At 39.5% G+C, this 16,452-nt stretch overlaps 1 protein-coding gene across 1 annotated transcript in view; it reads left to right on the top strand.

Moving 5' to 3' along the window:
* Nucleotides 1-16,452, top strand: part of EHHADH (enoyl-CoA hydratase and 3-hydroxyacyl CoA dehydrogenase) — a 63,721-nt gene that overhangs the window by 18,451 nt on the left and 28,818 nt on the right. The window contains exons 4-5 of the mRNA XM_010337668.3: nucleotides 2,038-2,149; nucleotides 14,427-14,531. Coding sequence (XP_010335970.3) covers nucleotides 2,038-2,149; nucleotides 14,427-14,531 — 217 coding nt within the window. The remainder of the gene's footprint in view (nucleotides 1-2,037; nucleotides 2,150-14,426; nucleotides 14,532-16,452) is intronic.

Raw genomic sequence — 16,452 nt, 5'->3', positions numbered from 1 at the left:
TAGTTACTCTTTGTCAGGGTTCTTTATTTCTTCATGTGAATTCAAGTTACTACCTGATGTCTTTTCCTTAGCAGCCTGAAGTATTTCTTATAGGCTAAATGTACTAACAACAAAATCAGTTTTTCTTTATCTGCCAATGTGTTAATTTTACCTTCATTTTCAAAGGATAGTTTTGCTGGATATAGAATTCTTGACTGACAGTTGTTTTCTTTTGGCACTTTGCTTATGTCATTTCATGCCTTCTGGCCTCCGTGGCTTCTGAGCATAAATCATGTTAATCTTCTGGTAAATATTCTTTAAAAATACCATTATAGTTGGCTACATAATATTTGATCATATAGCTATGCCAGAATTTATTTAATCATTTCCCAATGGTGTTTTAATTTTTATAAATGCTTATAAATAAATACCCATATATGTCCTAAGTAATCCTTTTCTGTGTCCTTCTTACCATAACCCGTACCCTGAGTACAGATCTGAGTTACTAGCAGTAAGTCAAGGTGTAGAGATGGACAGTGGTAGAAAGAACGGTGATTGACTTTTAGGAAAACCTTGCGTAAGAGAGGCCTCAGATATGTGAGATATTTTGGAACTGCTGGAATCACAGTTCCAAATGGCAGCCTGCATTTAAGTATCCTCCTCTCACCCTTCTACCTGTAAATGGCTAACAGACTCCTAGCCAGTTTTAAATGGAATGGCCAAGAAAGGCAATGTAATAAAGGACTCAAGCTCACCTTCTTGTCTGGACTGAGATTACTGTCTGATTTTTAAAAAAAATCTTACCGAGACATAATTATACACCATACAATTCATTCACTTAAAGTGTGCAATTCAATGGTATATGAGTATATTCTCAGAGTTGTGCAACCATTATCACAGGAGATTTTAGAACATTTTATCACCCCAAAAAGAAACCAGGTATCCTTTAGCAGTAACCCTCCATCACCTTCTCCTGCTATCCTAAGCAGCTGCTAATCTACTTTCTGTCTGTATAGATTTGCCTATTCTGGATATTTCATATAAATGAAATCATACAATATGTGGTATTTTGTGACTGGCTTTTTTTGTTCAGCATGTTTTCAAGGTTTATCCAAGTTGTAGCATGAATCAGTTCTTTATTTATATTTCTGCATAATGTTCCATTGTATGGATGTACCACCTTTCATTTTTCCACTAATCATTGATGGACATTTGGGTTACTTCTACTTTTTTGGCTTTTATGAACCACGATGCCATGAAAATTTGTATACAAGATTTTCGTGGGCATATGTTTTCATTTCTCTTGGGGATATACTCAGGAATGGATTTGATGGGTCATATGATAACTCTACATTTAACATTTAAGGAACTGCCAAATTGTTTTCCAAAGTGTCTGCTCTGTTTTATATTCCCACCAGCAATGTCTGAGAATTCTGTGTTCTCCATATTCTCTCCAACACCTGTTATTATGTGTCTTTTTTTAAATGGCTGTCTTAGTGGGTATAAAGTGATATCTTGTGGTTTTTATTTGTATTCCTCTGATGGCTAATGATACTGAGCAACTTTCAAGTACTTACTGGCCATTTGTATCTTTTCTTTGGAGAAATGTCAGTCCAGATCTTTTGCCCATTTTTAACTGGTTACTTGTCTTTTATTATTGATTTGTAAAAGTTCTTTATATATTCTAGATAGAAATCCTATATCACATATATAATTTGTAAGTATTCTCTCCCATCGTGTAGGTTATCTTTTCACTTTCCTGTGGTTCCTAATTCTTGCAGGACTCCAGAAAGTTGTTTCTGGAGAATATTATTTTTGTTGGCTGAGACAGGTCATAACAGAGTCAGAGAATAAATGTGTATGAAGACTTAGGGACAGCACAGCTCTGTTTATGCTGTTAATTAGAGAAAAGGATGTGCACTAATTTGTCCTGTAGAAATCTTGCTGAATTCAATGAAACAATGTTTCTGAGAATATAGGAAATCCAGAGAAATGCTTGCCTTGACTCTAAATATATCATCTCATTCTAATGGCCTTTATGCCTTCAATCTTTGATAGGCTCAAGTTGGCTTACCAGAAGTTACACTGGGACTTGTGCCTGGTGCAAGAGGAACCCAGCTTCTCCCAAGACTCATCGGAGTTCCTGCTGCACTTGACTTAATTACCACAGGTCAGTACAGACTTTGGCAACAACTGTCTAGATTAGTGTGGAGAATTGGACTAGGATTTAGAAAAATTCTGGCTTGACCCCTACTACCTATGTAACCTTAAAAGAATTCTTGAACTTCTTGGACTCTGAATTTTCTGGTCTGTAATATGGAGAAATAGCTTTCTGAGCTTCTCAAACGTTATCATGATGATCATACGTGAGAACCTTTTAAATGAAAGTGCATGCAAAGAACTAATCAAATTTAGGGTTTTCTTTTAGTTTAAGGGACTACTTATAAACACTGGTGTTTACATAGAATGCCTTATATTTAGAACTGATTTAGAAATTGTAATATAGGCTGGATATGATGGCTCATGCCTGTTACCCCAGCACTTTGGGAGGCCGAGGTAGGCAGATCACTTGAGGTCAGAAGTTCGAAATCAGCCTGTTGAAACCCCATCTCTATTGAAAAAAAAAAAAAATTAGCCAAGCCTGGTGGCCGGTACCTATAATCCCAGCTACTTGGGAGACCAAGGCAGGGGAATCACTTGAACCCAGGAAGCAGAAGTTGCAGTGAACTGAGATCATGCCACTGCACTCCAGCCTGGGCAATGGAGCAAGACTCTCTTTGAAAAAAAAAATTGTAATATAAATGAGAATTAGAACCATAATTTTCAAGGGTTTTTGTTTGTTTGTTTGTTTGTTTTTGAGATAGAGTTTCATTCTTGTTACCCAGGCTGGAGTCCAATGGCATGATCTCAGCTCACTGCAACCTCCACCTCCCAGGTTCAAGTGATTCTCTTGCCGCAGCCTCCCAAGTAGCTGGGATTGCAGGAATATGCCGCCACACCTATTTTGTATTTTTAGTAGAGACAGGATTTCTCCACATTGATTAGGCTGGTCTTGAACTCCCAACCAACCTCAGATGATCTGCCTGCCTCAGCCTCCCAAAGTGCTGGGTTTACATGCATGAGCCACTTTGCCCAGTCAGATCTGTCTTTTTAGTAAAAGAGGAAAATTGAACAAAAATAAGATGAGGATCTTGAGATTAGACTATGTCCTGAAGAAAAGGCAATGAAAAGAGCATAAGCGTTAGAATCAAAGACCTGGCTTTGAATCCCAGCTCTACCACATATAAATAATATGCCTTGTGTAACTTAATTTTTATTTATTCATCTAGCAACTATTAATTTTCTCTCATATGCTGGGCCCTTTTCTAGGCATTAGGTCTATAGCAGTGAACAGAACCAACAAAAATTTCTGCTTTCATGGAGATTATATGAAGAACACAACAATAATCACAACAATACTCTTCATTGTCATGTTTCATCAATTCAAAAATGTCCTTTGTCCCCACAGCTTTCAAAGCGAGATGACTTTCAAATTCATTGTAAGTCATGGTTTAATTTGCAGTGTTTTTTCTTTCCAAATTTTTGTGTTAGGAATTTGGGAGCAGCTTACCTGGGATATAGCTCAGGGTTTGCTAGGAGATTGCAGTCAAGACACTGTGACTAGGACTATAGTCATCTGAAGGCTTGACTAGTACTGGAGGATCTACTTTCTTTCTTTTTTTTTTTTCTTTTTTTTTTTTTTGAAGATGGAGTTTTGCTCTTGTTGCCCAGGCTAGAGAGTGCAATGGCACAATCTTGGCTCATTGCAACTTCCGCCTCCCGGGTTCAAGTGATTCTTTTGCTTCAGCCTCCCGAGTAGCTGGGATTCCAGGCCTGTGCCACCACATCCAGCTAATTTTTATATTATTAGTACAGACAGGGTTTCACCATGTTGGCAAAGCTGATCTCAAACTCCTGACCTCAGTTGGTCCACCCACCTCTACCTCCCAAAGTGTTGGGATTACAGGCATGAGACAGTGCACCAGGCCTGGAGGATCTACTTTCGAGGTGACTCACTCACATGGATGACTAGATGCTGACACTGGTAGGAGGCTTCATTTCCTCTGTATGGGGACCTCTCCATAGAGCTTCCTGAGTGTTTGCACAATGTGACAGCTCCCTTTCTTTAGAATAAGTGGCCTAAGAGAGAGCAAGGCAAAAGCCACAATGTCTTTTATGACCTAGCTTTGGAGTCACATGCAATCTTTTCTAAACTCTCCTCTTGGCTATGCAGGTATTCTCTATTCAATATGGGAGGAAGCTTGAATACCAAGAGGTTAAACTTGCTGGAGGTCACCTTGGAGACTAGCCACCACAACTATAAACACACATATGCCTACCTATTATATAATTTATATATATATGGAGATAAATGCTAAGAAAACACAAAACAGAAAAAGGGAGATATAAAATGTTAGGAATGGGAGGTGAATTAATATTTTAGGTAGGATAGCTAGAAAAGGCTTCTCTACAAAACGACATCTGAATAAATACCTGAAGAAGATAAGGAAGTTTGTTATGTAAATATCTAGAGGAAGAAGTCCCACATAAAGAAAACAGCAAGTACAAAGCCCTGAGGTAGGGACATGCTTGGAATGTTCAAAGGACAGCAAGAAGGTTAATGTCACTGGAATGGAATGAGTCAGGGGAAAAATAGTAAGGGATGATGCCCTACCTTGTTGGGCTCGGAAAGTTTATAGAAAGAACTTTGGCTTTTCTTTTGAATGAGGAAGAAAGGCATTGGAGTGTTTCAAGCAGAGGAGTAACATGCTCTCACTTAGGTTTTTTACAAAATCACTCTGGCTGTTGAAAATATGCCAATTGGAGACAAGAACAAAAATAGGAAGACTGAGGCTTGCTATCATAATCCAAGGGAGAGACTTGGGTCTAAGTGGTAGCAATGTAAATGGTAAGATATGATCAGATTCTAGAGATATTTTGAAGGTAGAGCCAACAGGATTTTGTGACAGAGCAGATACAAGATGTGAGAGAAAGAGAAGAGTCAAGGATGAAATTTACCAGGAAATTCAAACAGGGCGGAGCCCACAGCAGCTCAGCAAGGGCTCTGCAGGCAGACTGTGTCACTAGACTCCCTCCTTGCTGGGCAAGGCATCTCTGAAAAAAGGCAGCAGCCTGCCAAGGAGTTATAAATAAAGTCCCCACCTTCCTGGGAAAGAGCACCTGGGAAAAGGGGCAGTGGTAGGTACAACTTCAGCAGGCTTAAACGTCCCTGCCTCACAGCTCTGAAGAGAGCAGTAGATTTCCCAACACAGCGTTCAAGCTCTGAAAAGGGTCAGACTGCCTCCTCAAGTGGCTCCCTGACCACCATTTATCCTGACTAGGAGATACTTCCCAGCAGGGGCTGACAGACACCTCATACAGGAGAGCTCTGGCTGGCATCTGGCAGGTACCCTTCTGGGACAAGCTACCAGAGAAAGGAACAGACAGCAATCTTTGCTGTTCTGCAGCCCCTGCTGGTGATTCCCAGGCAAGCAGGGTCTGGAGTGGATCTACAGCAAACTCCAGCAGACCTGCAGCAGAGAGGCCTGACTGTTAAAAGGAAAACTGACAAACAGAAAGAAATACTTTCAACATCAACAGAAAGAAGGCCCACTCAAAGACCCCATCCAAAGGTTACCAACTTTAAAGACCAAAGGTAGGGAAATCCACAAAGATGGGAAGAAACCAGTGCAAAAAGGCTGAAAATTCCAAAAACCAGAACACCTCTTCTCCTCCAAGGGATCACAACTCATCACCAGCAAGGGAACAAAACTGGACAGAGAATGAGTTTGATGAACTGACAGAAGCAGGCTTCAGAAAGTGGGTAATAACAAACTTCTCTGAGCTAAAGGAGCATGTTCTAACCCAATGCAAGGAAGCTAAGAACCTGGAAAAAAGGTTAGGCAAAATGCTAACTAGAATAACTAATGTAGAGAAGAACATAAATGACCCGATGGAGCTGAAAACCACAGCACAAGAACTTTGTGAAGCATACACAAGTTTCATTAGCATACACAAATCAATCAAGCAGAAGAAAGGATATCAGAGATTGAAGATCAACTCAATGAAATAAAGTGAGAAGACAAGAATCGAGAAAAAAGAGTGAAAAGAAATGAACGCAAAGCCTCTAAGAAGTATGGGATTATGTGAAAAGACCAAATCTACATTTGATTGGTGTACCTGAAAGTGATGGGGAGAATGAAACCAAGTTGGAAAACACTCTTCAGGATATTATCCAGGAGAACTTCCCCAACCTAGCAAGGCAGGCCAACATTCAAACCCAGGAAATACAGAGAACATCACAAAGTTATTCCTCGAGAAGAGCAATCCCAAGACACATAATTGTCAGATTCACCAGGGTTGAAATGAATGAAAAAGATGATAAGGACAGCCAGAGAGAAAGGTTGGGTTACCCACAAAGGGAAGCCCATCAGACTAACAGTGGATCTCTCAGCAGAAACTCTGCTAGCCAGAAGAGAGTGGGGACCAATATTCAACACCCTTAAATAAAAGAATTTTCAACCCAGAAGTTTATATCCAGCCAAACTAAGCTTCATGGGCAAAGGAGAAATAAAATCCTTTATGGACAAGCAACTGCTGAGAGATTTTTTCACCACCAGGCCTGCCTTACAAGAGGTCCTGAAGGAAGCACCAAATATGGAAAGAAACAACCAGTATCAACCACTGCAAAAACATACCAAATTGTAAAGACCATCAGTGCTATGGAGAAACTGCATCAACTAACAGGCAAAACAACCAGCTAGCATCATAATGGCAAGATCACATTTATACGTAACAATATTAACCTTAAATGTAAATGGGCTAAATGCCCCAATTAAAAGACATACACTGGCAAATTGGATAAAGGGTCAAGACCCATCACTGTGCTGTATTCAGGAGACTCATCTCATGTGCAAAGACACACATAGGCTCAAAATAAAGAGATAAAGGAATATTTACCAAGCAAATGGAAAGAAAAAAAAAAAAAAAAAAAGCAAGGGTTGCAATCCTAGTCTCTGATAGAACCGGTTTTAAACCAACAAAGATCAAAAGACACAAAGAAGGGCATTACATAATAGTAAAGGGATTAATGCAACAAGAAGAACTAACTATCCTAAATATATATGCACCCAATACAGGAGCACCCAGACACATAAAGCATGTTCTTAAAGACCTGCAAAGAGACTTAGACTCCCACTCAATAATAGTGGGAGATGTTAACACCCCACTGTCCACATTAGGCAGATCGACAGGACAGAAAATTCACAAAGGTACTGAGGACTTGAACTCAGATCTGGATCAAGCAATCCTAATTGACATATGCAGAACTTTCCACCCCAAATCCACACAATATACATTCTTTGCAGCACCACATCACACTTATTCGAAAATTGGCCATATAATTGGAAGTAAAACACTCCTCAGCAAATGCAAAAGAATGGAAATAAAAACAAACAGCTCTCAGACCATAGTGCAGTCAAATTAGAACTCAGGATTAAAAAACTCACTCAGCCAGGCACGGTGGCTCACACTTGTAATCCCAGTACTTTGGGAGGCCAAGGGGGGTGGATCACCTGAAGTCAGGAGTTCGAGAACAACGTGACCAACATGGAGAAACCTGGTCCCTGCTAAAAAATACAAAATTAACCAGGGGTGGTGGCACATGCCTGTAATTTCAGCTACTCGGGAGGCTCAGGCAGGAGAATCGCTTTAACCCAGGAAGTGGAGGTTGCAGTGAGCTGAGATTGTGCCATTGCACTCCAGCCTGGGCAACAAGAGCGAAACTCCATCTCAAAAAAACAAAACAAAACAAAACAAAAAACAAAAAAACCTCACTCAAAACCACACAACTACATGGAAACTGAACAACCTGCTCCTGAATGACTACTGGATAAATAGTGAAATAAAGGCAGAAATAAAGATATTCTTTGAAATCAATGAGAATGAAAACACAACATACCAGAATCTCTGGGACACATTTAAAGTAGTGAGTAGAGGGAAATGTATAGCACTAAGTGCCCGCAAGATAAAGGAGGAAAGATCTAAAACCGAGACCTTAACATCACAATTAAAAGAACTAGAGAAGTAAGAACAAACAAATTCAAAAGCTAGCAAAAGAGAAGAAATAACTAAGATCAGAGCAGAACTGAAGGAGATGAGTCATGAAAAACCCTTCAAAAAAATCAATGAATCCAGGAGCTGGTTTTTTGAAAAGATTAACCACATAGATAGACTGCTAGTCAGACTTAATAAAGAAGAAAAGACAGAAGAATCAAATAGATGCAATAAAAAATGATAAAGGGGATATCACCACCAATCCCACAGAAATACAGACTACCATCAGAAAATACTATAAACACCTCTATGCAAATAAACCAGAAAATCTAGAAGAAACTGATACATTCCTGGACACTTACACCCTCCCAAGACTAAAATAGGAAGAAGTTGAATCTCTGAATAGACCAATAACAAGGTCTGAAATTGAGGCAGCAATTAATAGCCTGCCAACCAAAGAAAGTTCAAGACCAGACAGGTTCACAGCCAAATTCTACCAGAAGTACAAAGAGGAGCTGGTACCATTTCGTCTGAAACTACTCTAAACAACAGAAAAAGAGAATCCTCCCTAACTCATTTTATGAGGCCAGCATCATCCTGATACCAAAAACTGGCAGAGACACATCTGAAAAAGAAAATTTTAGGCCAATATCCATGATCAACATTGATGCGAAAATTCTCAGTAAAATACATACAAACCAAATCCAACAGCATATCAAAAAGCTTATCCACCATGATCACGTTGGCTTCATCCCTGGGATGCAAGGCTGGCACAACATACACAAATCAATAAATGTAATCCATCACATAACCATTATCGAAGACAAAGCCCACATGGTTATCTCAATAGATGCAGAGAAGGACTTCAGCAAAATTCAACAGCTCTTTATGCTAAAAACTCTCAATAAACTAGGTATCGATGAATGATATCTCAAAATAGTAAGAGCTATTTATGACAGACTCACAGGCAACATCATACTGAATGGGCAAAAACTACAAGCATTCCCTTTGGAAACCAGCACAAGACAAGGATGCCCTCTTTTACCACTGCTATTCAACATAGTATTGCAAGTTCTGGCCAGGGCAATCAGGCATGAAAAAGAAATAAAGCATATTCAGTTAGGAAAAGAGGAAGTCAAATTGTCTCTATCTGCAGATGACATGATTGTATATTTACAAAACCCCATCATCTCAGTCCAAAATCTCCTTAAGCTGATAAGCAACTTCAGCAAAGTCTCATGATACAAAATCAATGTGCAAAAATCACAAGCATTCTTCTACACCAATAACAGACAAACAGAGAGCCAAATCATGAGTGAACTCCCATTCACAGTTGTTACAAAGAGAATAAAATAACTAGGAATACAACTAACAAGGGGTGTGAAGAACCTCTTCAAGGAGAACTACAAACCACTGCTCAAGGAAATAAGAGAGGACACAAACAGATGGAAAAACCTTCCATGCTCCTGGTTAGGAAGAATCAGTATTGTGAAAATGGCCATACTGCCCAAAGTAATTTATAGATTCAGTGCTATGCCCATCAAGCTACCATTGACTTTCTTCACAGAATTGGGGAAAAAAACACCTTAAGTTTCATATGGAACCAAAAAATAGCCAAGACAATTCTAAGAAAAAGAAAGAAAAAAAAAAAAAAAAGCTGGAGGCATCACGCTACCTGACTTCAAACTATACTACAAGCCTGCAGTAATCAAATCAGCATGGTACTGGTACCAAAACAGAGACATAGACCAGTGGAACAGAACAGAGTCCTCAGAAATAATGCCACACATCTACAACCATCTGATCTTTGACAAACCTGACAAAAACAAGCAATGGGGAAAGGATTCCCTATTTAATAGATGGTGTTGGGAAAACTGGCTAGCCATATGCAGAAAGCTAAAACTGGACCCCTTCCTTACACCTTATACAAAAATTAATTCCAGATGAATTAAAGATTTAAACCTAAGAGCTAAAATTGTAAAAACTCTAGAAGAAAACCTAGGCAGTACCGTTCAGGACATAGTCATGTGCAAGGACTTTATGACTAAACACCAAAAGCAATGGCAACAAAAGCCAAAATAGACAAATGGGATCTAATTCAACTAAAGAACTTCTGCAAAAGAACCTATCATTAGAGTGAACTGGGAACCAACAGAATGGAAAAAAATTTTTGCAATCTACCCATCTCACAAAGAGCTAATATCCAGAATTTACAAGGAACTTAAACAAATTTATAAGAAAAAAACAACCCCATGAAAAAAAAGTGGGCAAACTATATGAACAGACACTTCTCAAAAGAAGACATTTATGCAGCCAACAAACATATGAAAAAAAGCTCATCATCACTGCTCATTAGAGAAATGCAAATCAAAACCACACTGAGATACCATCTCAAGCAGGTTAGAATGGTGATCATTAAAAAATCAGGAGACAACAGATGCTGGAGAGGATGTGGAAAAATAGGAATGCTTTTACACTGTTGGTGGGAGTGTAAATTATTTCAACCGTTGTGGAAGACAGTGTGGCGATTCCCCAAGGATCTAGAACTAGAAATACCATTTGACCCAGCAATCCCATTACTGGGTATATACCCAAAGGATTATAAGTCATTCTGTTATAAAGACACATGCACATGTATGTTTATTGCAGCACTGTTCCCAATAGCAAAGACTTGGAACCAACCCAAATGCCCATTAGTGATAGACTGGATAAAGAAAATGTGGCACATATACACCATGGAATACTATGTAGCCATAAAAAAGGATGAGTTAATGTCTTTTGCAGGGACATAGATGAAGCTGGAAACCATCATTCTCAGCAAACTAACACAAGAACAGAAAACCAAACACCACATGTTCTCATAAGTGAGTGTTGAACAATAAGAATACATAGACACGGGGAGGGGAACATCACACACTGGGGCCTGTCAGGATTTGGGGGACTAGGGGAGGGATAGCATTTGGAGAAATACCTAATGTAGATGATGGGGTGATGGATGCAGCAAACCACCATGGCACGTGTATACCTATGTAACAAACCTGCATGTTGTGCACATGTACCCCAGAACTTAAAGAATAATAATAAAAAAAATAACGTGAGGCTAAGTGCATTAAAAATTGCTTTTTTTCTTTTAAATGGGGGGATTTTATAAATTCTGTAGTGTATGAAAGGAGAGTTAGAAAGACCAAAAATATGACATTTATTTCCTTCAATAAATCATTAGAAATTGTTTTAATTTACAATGGTATAAGTACATTTGAAAGAATGTAAACTATTTTAAGTATGTAACATTGAATTCATAAAAGGATGCTTAGGATCCAGCATACTACAGAAATTCAAAGCACGTGAGATGATTTATTTTGCAAAAGGCAAAATAGGAAGCAAAGAAGCCTAAAACATAGGAAGAAATCATAATAGTGTGAAATGAATCTGTAAATTTGAAGGTTTAGAGAAACTTAAAGCCTGTGGGAAAATATTGAATAATTTTGTGGCCCTATTTGCAGTATTGCCTGAAACCAAGATTATTGGAAGAAATCAGAAAGACTGGCTTTGACAAAAAGAAATACAATGAACTAGGATTGACCTTTTCCCAAAGCACTGCTTAAAGGAATATCACTATTTTTAACATGGAGAAAAGTGGTAAAAACAGTAAGAATATGACGGGTTTTTTGATTTGCATAGAAAAGGTCACAGTGAATTACAAAAAAAGCTAACATTAGAATCATACACCTGTCTTTTTTAGTAGTCTGCACAATTTTAGGAAAACCTGAATATGACATTTGGAAACAGTTTCATGTGGAAAAAAATGTTAAAGGTTAGAAAAGAAGCCATCAAGAAAATTGGACAAAATTGAGATTACTCAGGTTGGAGACGAGAACTCTCAGCCTCAGTTGCTTTGGGGCGCACAGGGTTCTTATTAGAGCCCATTAGACAGGGGTTGTCATCTACACTGTAAGAAAAAACAAATTTAAATTACAGCCTACGAATCTGCATTGGATATACAAAGCCACATCTTTAGATCCTTAGTTCTTTGAAACAGGGTGAAAGTCCAGCTATACGTCATGTAACAATGAGATATAGCCTGAGAAATGTGTAGTTAGGCACATTTTGTCATTGTGCAAGCATCATAGCGTATTTACACAAACCTAGATGGGATAGCCTACTACACACCCAGGCCATGTGGTATGGCCTATTGCTCCTAGGCTACAAACCTGTACAGCGGGTTACTGTACTGAATACTGTAGGGGATTGTAACACAATGGAAAGTATTTGTGTATCTAAACATAGAAAAGGCACAGTAAAAATACAATGTTGTAATTGTATGGGGCCACCATCATATATGTGTTGTTGACAGAAATGTTATTATATGGTATTATGACTGCACTTGGAATCCCATTGACTCTGTTAGAATAGTAGTGGTACTCTTCCAATTTTGTGAAATCCAAGCCAGAAGAAATCATGACAGCTAAAGAAATTTTCAGCTCATCTGGGAGTAACTCACATTCCCCCTGCTTAGTTGACCTCAAAATCCTTTTATCATAGGACCCAGGTCTCCCTGTCCCATTTTGTGTTTGCCTGGCTCCCTTAACCTGAGTAGGCTGATTCACTCACTCCTTACCGAAGTGATTTTATACACGATACCTGACCCCGGAAATCACTTATGTAATTCCCACCCTACTCCTTACCCAGGAGATCTGAAAGCCTGTTTTCAGAGATACTTTCAGAAAACTGCCCAAATACTGCTTTCCAAAGAGACACCTACCAAAAAAATCACTGAACTTTCTATCCAATCAAGAAAACTCATTTGGAGTTCTCTGAAGCACTAATAAAAACCAGGAATGCAGGGTTTGTCTCTGACGGTATCCACCAATACCATAGGTGCAGTGAAGACTGTGGAACTGTTGCCACCAAGACAGATTCGATGATCGCTTTTCAGAAGGCAAGATGGTACTGGCAAGAAAGCAAGTGATGTGTCACTGTCTCCTTCCTTCTGACTCTGGGGTAAGGGATGCTGATGTCCCCTACCTCTTACCTCAGAATATGCAGGTCAAACTGCATATTTACAACTGGTAAAGAACTATCCAGGCAAATTAGGAATGGTGCAAACGCTTATCAAACTTCTGTATCCCCTCTAGAGCGGACATTCTGTACTGGAGGATGCTAATGGCCTGATTGGACACTAAGTATCAGCACCACTACTGCCAGATACTAGATGCTGGCACCTGTGAAATGAGATTTAACCTGTGGCTGCTGCTTAGTGTCATTGACTCCAAGCTAAAAACCCTCAAAAGAGCACTCAGGTCACAGCTGGGGGCATGGGCCACACTCGTGCTGCCGTAGTCTCATTGTCAATTGCCTAATCATCTGTGTCCCTCTCAGCTTCTGTAGAAGAAGGCAGGGCTCCAAAGCTCACCCAACAGCTATTCCACGAACTAAGGGAGGGGTTGAGATGCTGTGTAGCCAAAAAATGACAGAAGTCCATCCCATATATCCTACGTAATGTTAATTATGCCTTATAGAATGTCAAATTTGTTTCTTCTTATTGACCTAACCATATTTATGTTTAGGGACTATCATTTTTTCGTTTTTGTTTGTTTTGAGATGGAGTCTAGCAGCTTCGTTGCCCAGACTGGAGTGCAGTGGCGTGATCTTTGCTCACTGCAACCTCCACCTCCCAGGTTTAAGTGATTCTCCTGCCTCAGCCTCCTGAGTAGCTGGGACTACAGGCATGCACCACCAAGCCTGGCTAATTTTTGTATTTTCAGTAGACAGGGTTTCACTTTGAACTGCTGACCTCAAGTGACCCGCCCACCTCGGCCTCTCAAAGTGCTGGGATTACAAGCGTGAGCCACTGTGCCCGACTCTCTTTATTTTTTCTTTTAACCAACCACAGCCCATGGTGTGTGCTAGGGATAAGGTAGATACTATATTATCCTGCTGCTACTACTTCTATTATTATTATAAAAAACGAAACACCTCACAGTTCTATAGAGATTTATAGTTTATAAAGTGCTTCTATAGAGATTTATAGAATATAAAGAGAATATGTTATTCTCACTCAATACTCAGAATTACTGAGATAAGCATAATTATTGGCATTTGCTAATGAGGAAATTGTGTTCCTGGTGCAGTTCTTTATGGTCATACAAATAGTGAAACTAAAGCTGGAGTTTGAATCCAAGTTTCCTGGTTACCTCAGTGCTGATCTTCACTCTATCAGTCAGTGTGGTTCTTACTTATTTTATTCAATAATAGATATTTCTATCTAGGATAGACAGCCTTTCCTACTAGAGAGTAATGCTTTTGCTTTGATCTTGCTTCATTCTTTGATTGTTTTATTTTATTTTTTTCAGGAAGATATATTTTAGCAGGTGAAGCACTCAAGCTGGGCATTCTAGATAAAGTTGTGAACTCAGACCCACTTGAAGAAGCAATCAGATTTGCTCAGAGAGTTTCAGGTAAGAAGATAAAAATAGAAGTAGCCTAAGATTGTAAACAAGATACATGTTCATTTCAGTAAGGAACTCCTAAATATCTTTTGGTCCATCCAGGTGATGGAATATGATACAGCTTAAAAATGAATAAGAAATTGTGTGTATTGATATGGTATGAAGCCCATATTATTAAGTGAAAAAAGCATTATTGTATATAGTGGTTTGCCATTGGTGTAACACAGGCGTCCCCAAACTTTTTACACAGGGGGCCAGTTCACTGTCCTTCAGACCGTTGGAGGGCTGCCACATACTGTGCTCCTCTCACTGACCACCAATGAAAGAGGTGCCTCTTCCTGAAGTGCGGCGGGGGGCCAGATAAATGGCCTCAGGGGGCCACATGTGACTCGCGGGCTGTAGTTTGGGGACGCCTGATGTAACAAAAAGGAGGGGGTGGGATAAAATACGGGGAAAATGTATATGTGTGTGTGTGTATATATATATATATATATATATATATATATAACTGCTTATGTATAAAATATTTCTGTAGAGATTCACAAGAAATGTTTGATGGCTGCCTCTGGGAATAGGGCTGGTCCACTAGCAGAAGCTACTGGGAGGAGACTTTTCACTGTTTACCTTTCTGTAGCTTTAAAAATTTTTTTATCACATGAATTTTTTTTCTATTAAAAAAGAGGGACTCCTCCATAACTCATTTTATGAGGTCAGCATCATCCTGATTTCAAAACCTGGCAGAGATACAATAAAAAACAAAACTTTAGGCCAATATCCCTGATGAACATCAATGCAAAAATCCTCAATAAAATACTGGCAAACTAGGCTGAGTGCAATGGCTCACGTCTGTAATCCCAACACTTTGGGAGGCCAAGGCAAGTGGATCACTTGAGGTCAGGAGTTCAAGACCAGCCAAGCCAACATGGTAAAACCCTGTCTCTACTAAAAATACAAAAATTAGCTGGGTGTGGTGGCGCTCACCTGTAATCCCAGCTACTCGGGAGGCTGAGGCATGAGAATTGCTTGAACCCAGGAGGCGGAGGTTGTGGTGAGCCCAAATTGCGCCACTGCACTCCAGCCTGGGTGACAGACCAAGACTTCACCTTATTTTAAAAAAATACTGGCAAACTGAATCCAGCATCACATCAAACAGCTTATCTACCACAATCAAGTCAGCTTCATCCCCAGGATGCAAGGCTGGTTCCACATATGCAAAACAATAAACATAATTCACCACATAAACAGAACTAAAGAACAACCACATGATTATCTCAACAGAGGCAGAAAAGGCCTTTGATAAAATACAACATCCCTTCATGTTAAAAACTCCCAATAAACTAGGTATTGCTGGAACATACCTCAAAATAATAAGAGCTATTTATGACAAACCCACAGGCAATATTATACTGAATGGGCAAAAGCTGGAAGCATTTCCCTTGAAAACCAGCACTAGACAAGGATGCCGTCTCTCACAACTCCTATTCAACATAGTATTGGAAGTTCTGGCCAGGGCAATCAGGCAAGAGAAATAAATAAAGAATATTCAAGCGCTGGGTGCGGTGACTCCTGCCTGTAATCCCAGCACTTTGGGAGGTTGTGGTGGGTGGATCATGTGAAGTCAGGAGTTCAAGACCAGGCTGACCAACATGGTGAAACCCTGTCTCTGCTAAAAATACAAAAATTAGCTGGGCATGGTGGCAGGGGCCTGGGAGGATACTTATATTCAGAACAAGGCTAATTGGGAGGCTGAGGCAGGAGAATCTCTTGAACTTGGGAGGTGGAGGTTGCAGTGAGCCGAGATTGTGCCACGGTACTCCAGCCTGCACAACAGAACGAGACTTTGTCTCAAAAAAAAAAAAAAAAAAAAAAAAAAGTACTCAAAAAGGAAGAGAGAAAGTCATACTGTCTCTGTTTGTGGATGACATGATCC

Source organism: Saimiri boliviensis, chromosome 8 (assembly GCF_048565385.1).
Source record: "Saimiri boliviensis isolate mSaiBol1 chromosome 8, mSaiBol1.pri, whole genome shotgun sequence".
Taxonomy (NCBI): Eukaryota; Metazoa; Chordata; class Mammalia; order Primates; family Cebidae; genus Saimiri; species Saimiri boliviensis.
The sequence above is the reverse complement of the archived record's forward strand: the minus strand, read 5'-3'. Positions and strand labels throughout refer to the sequence as shown.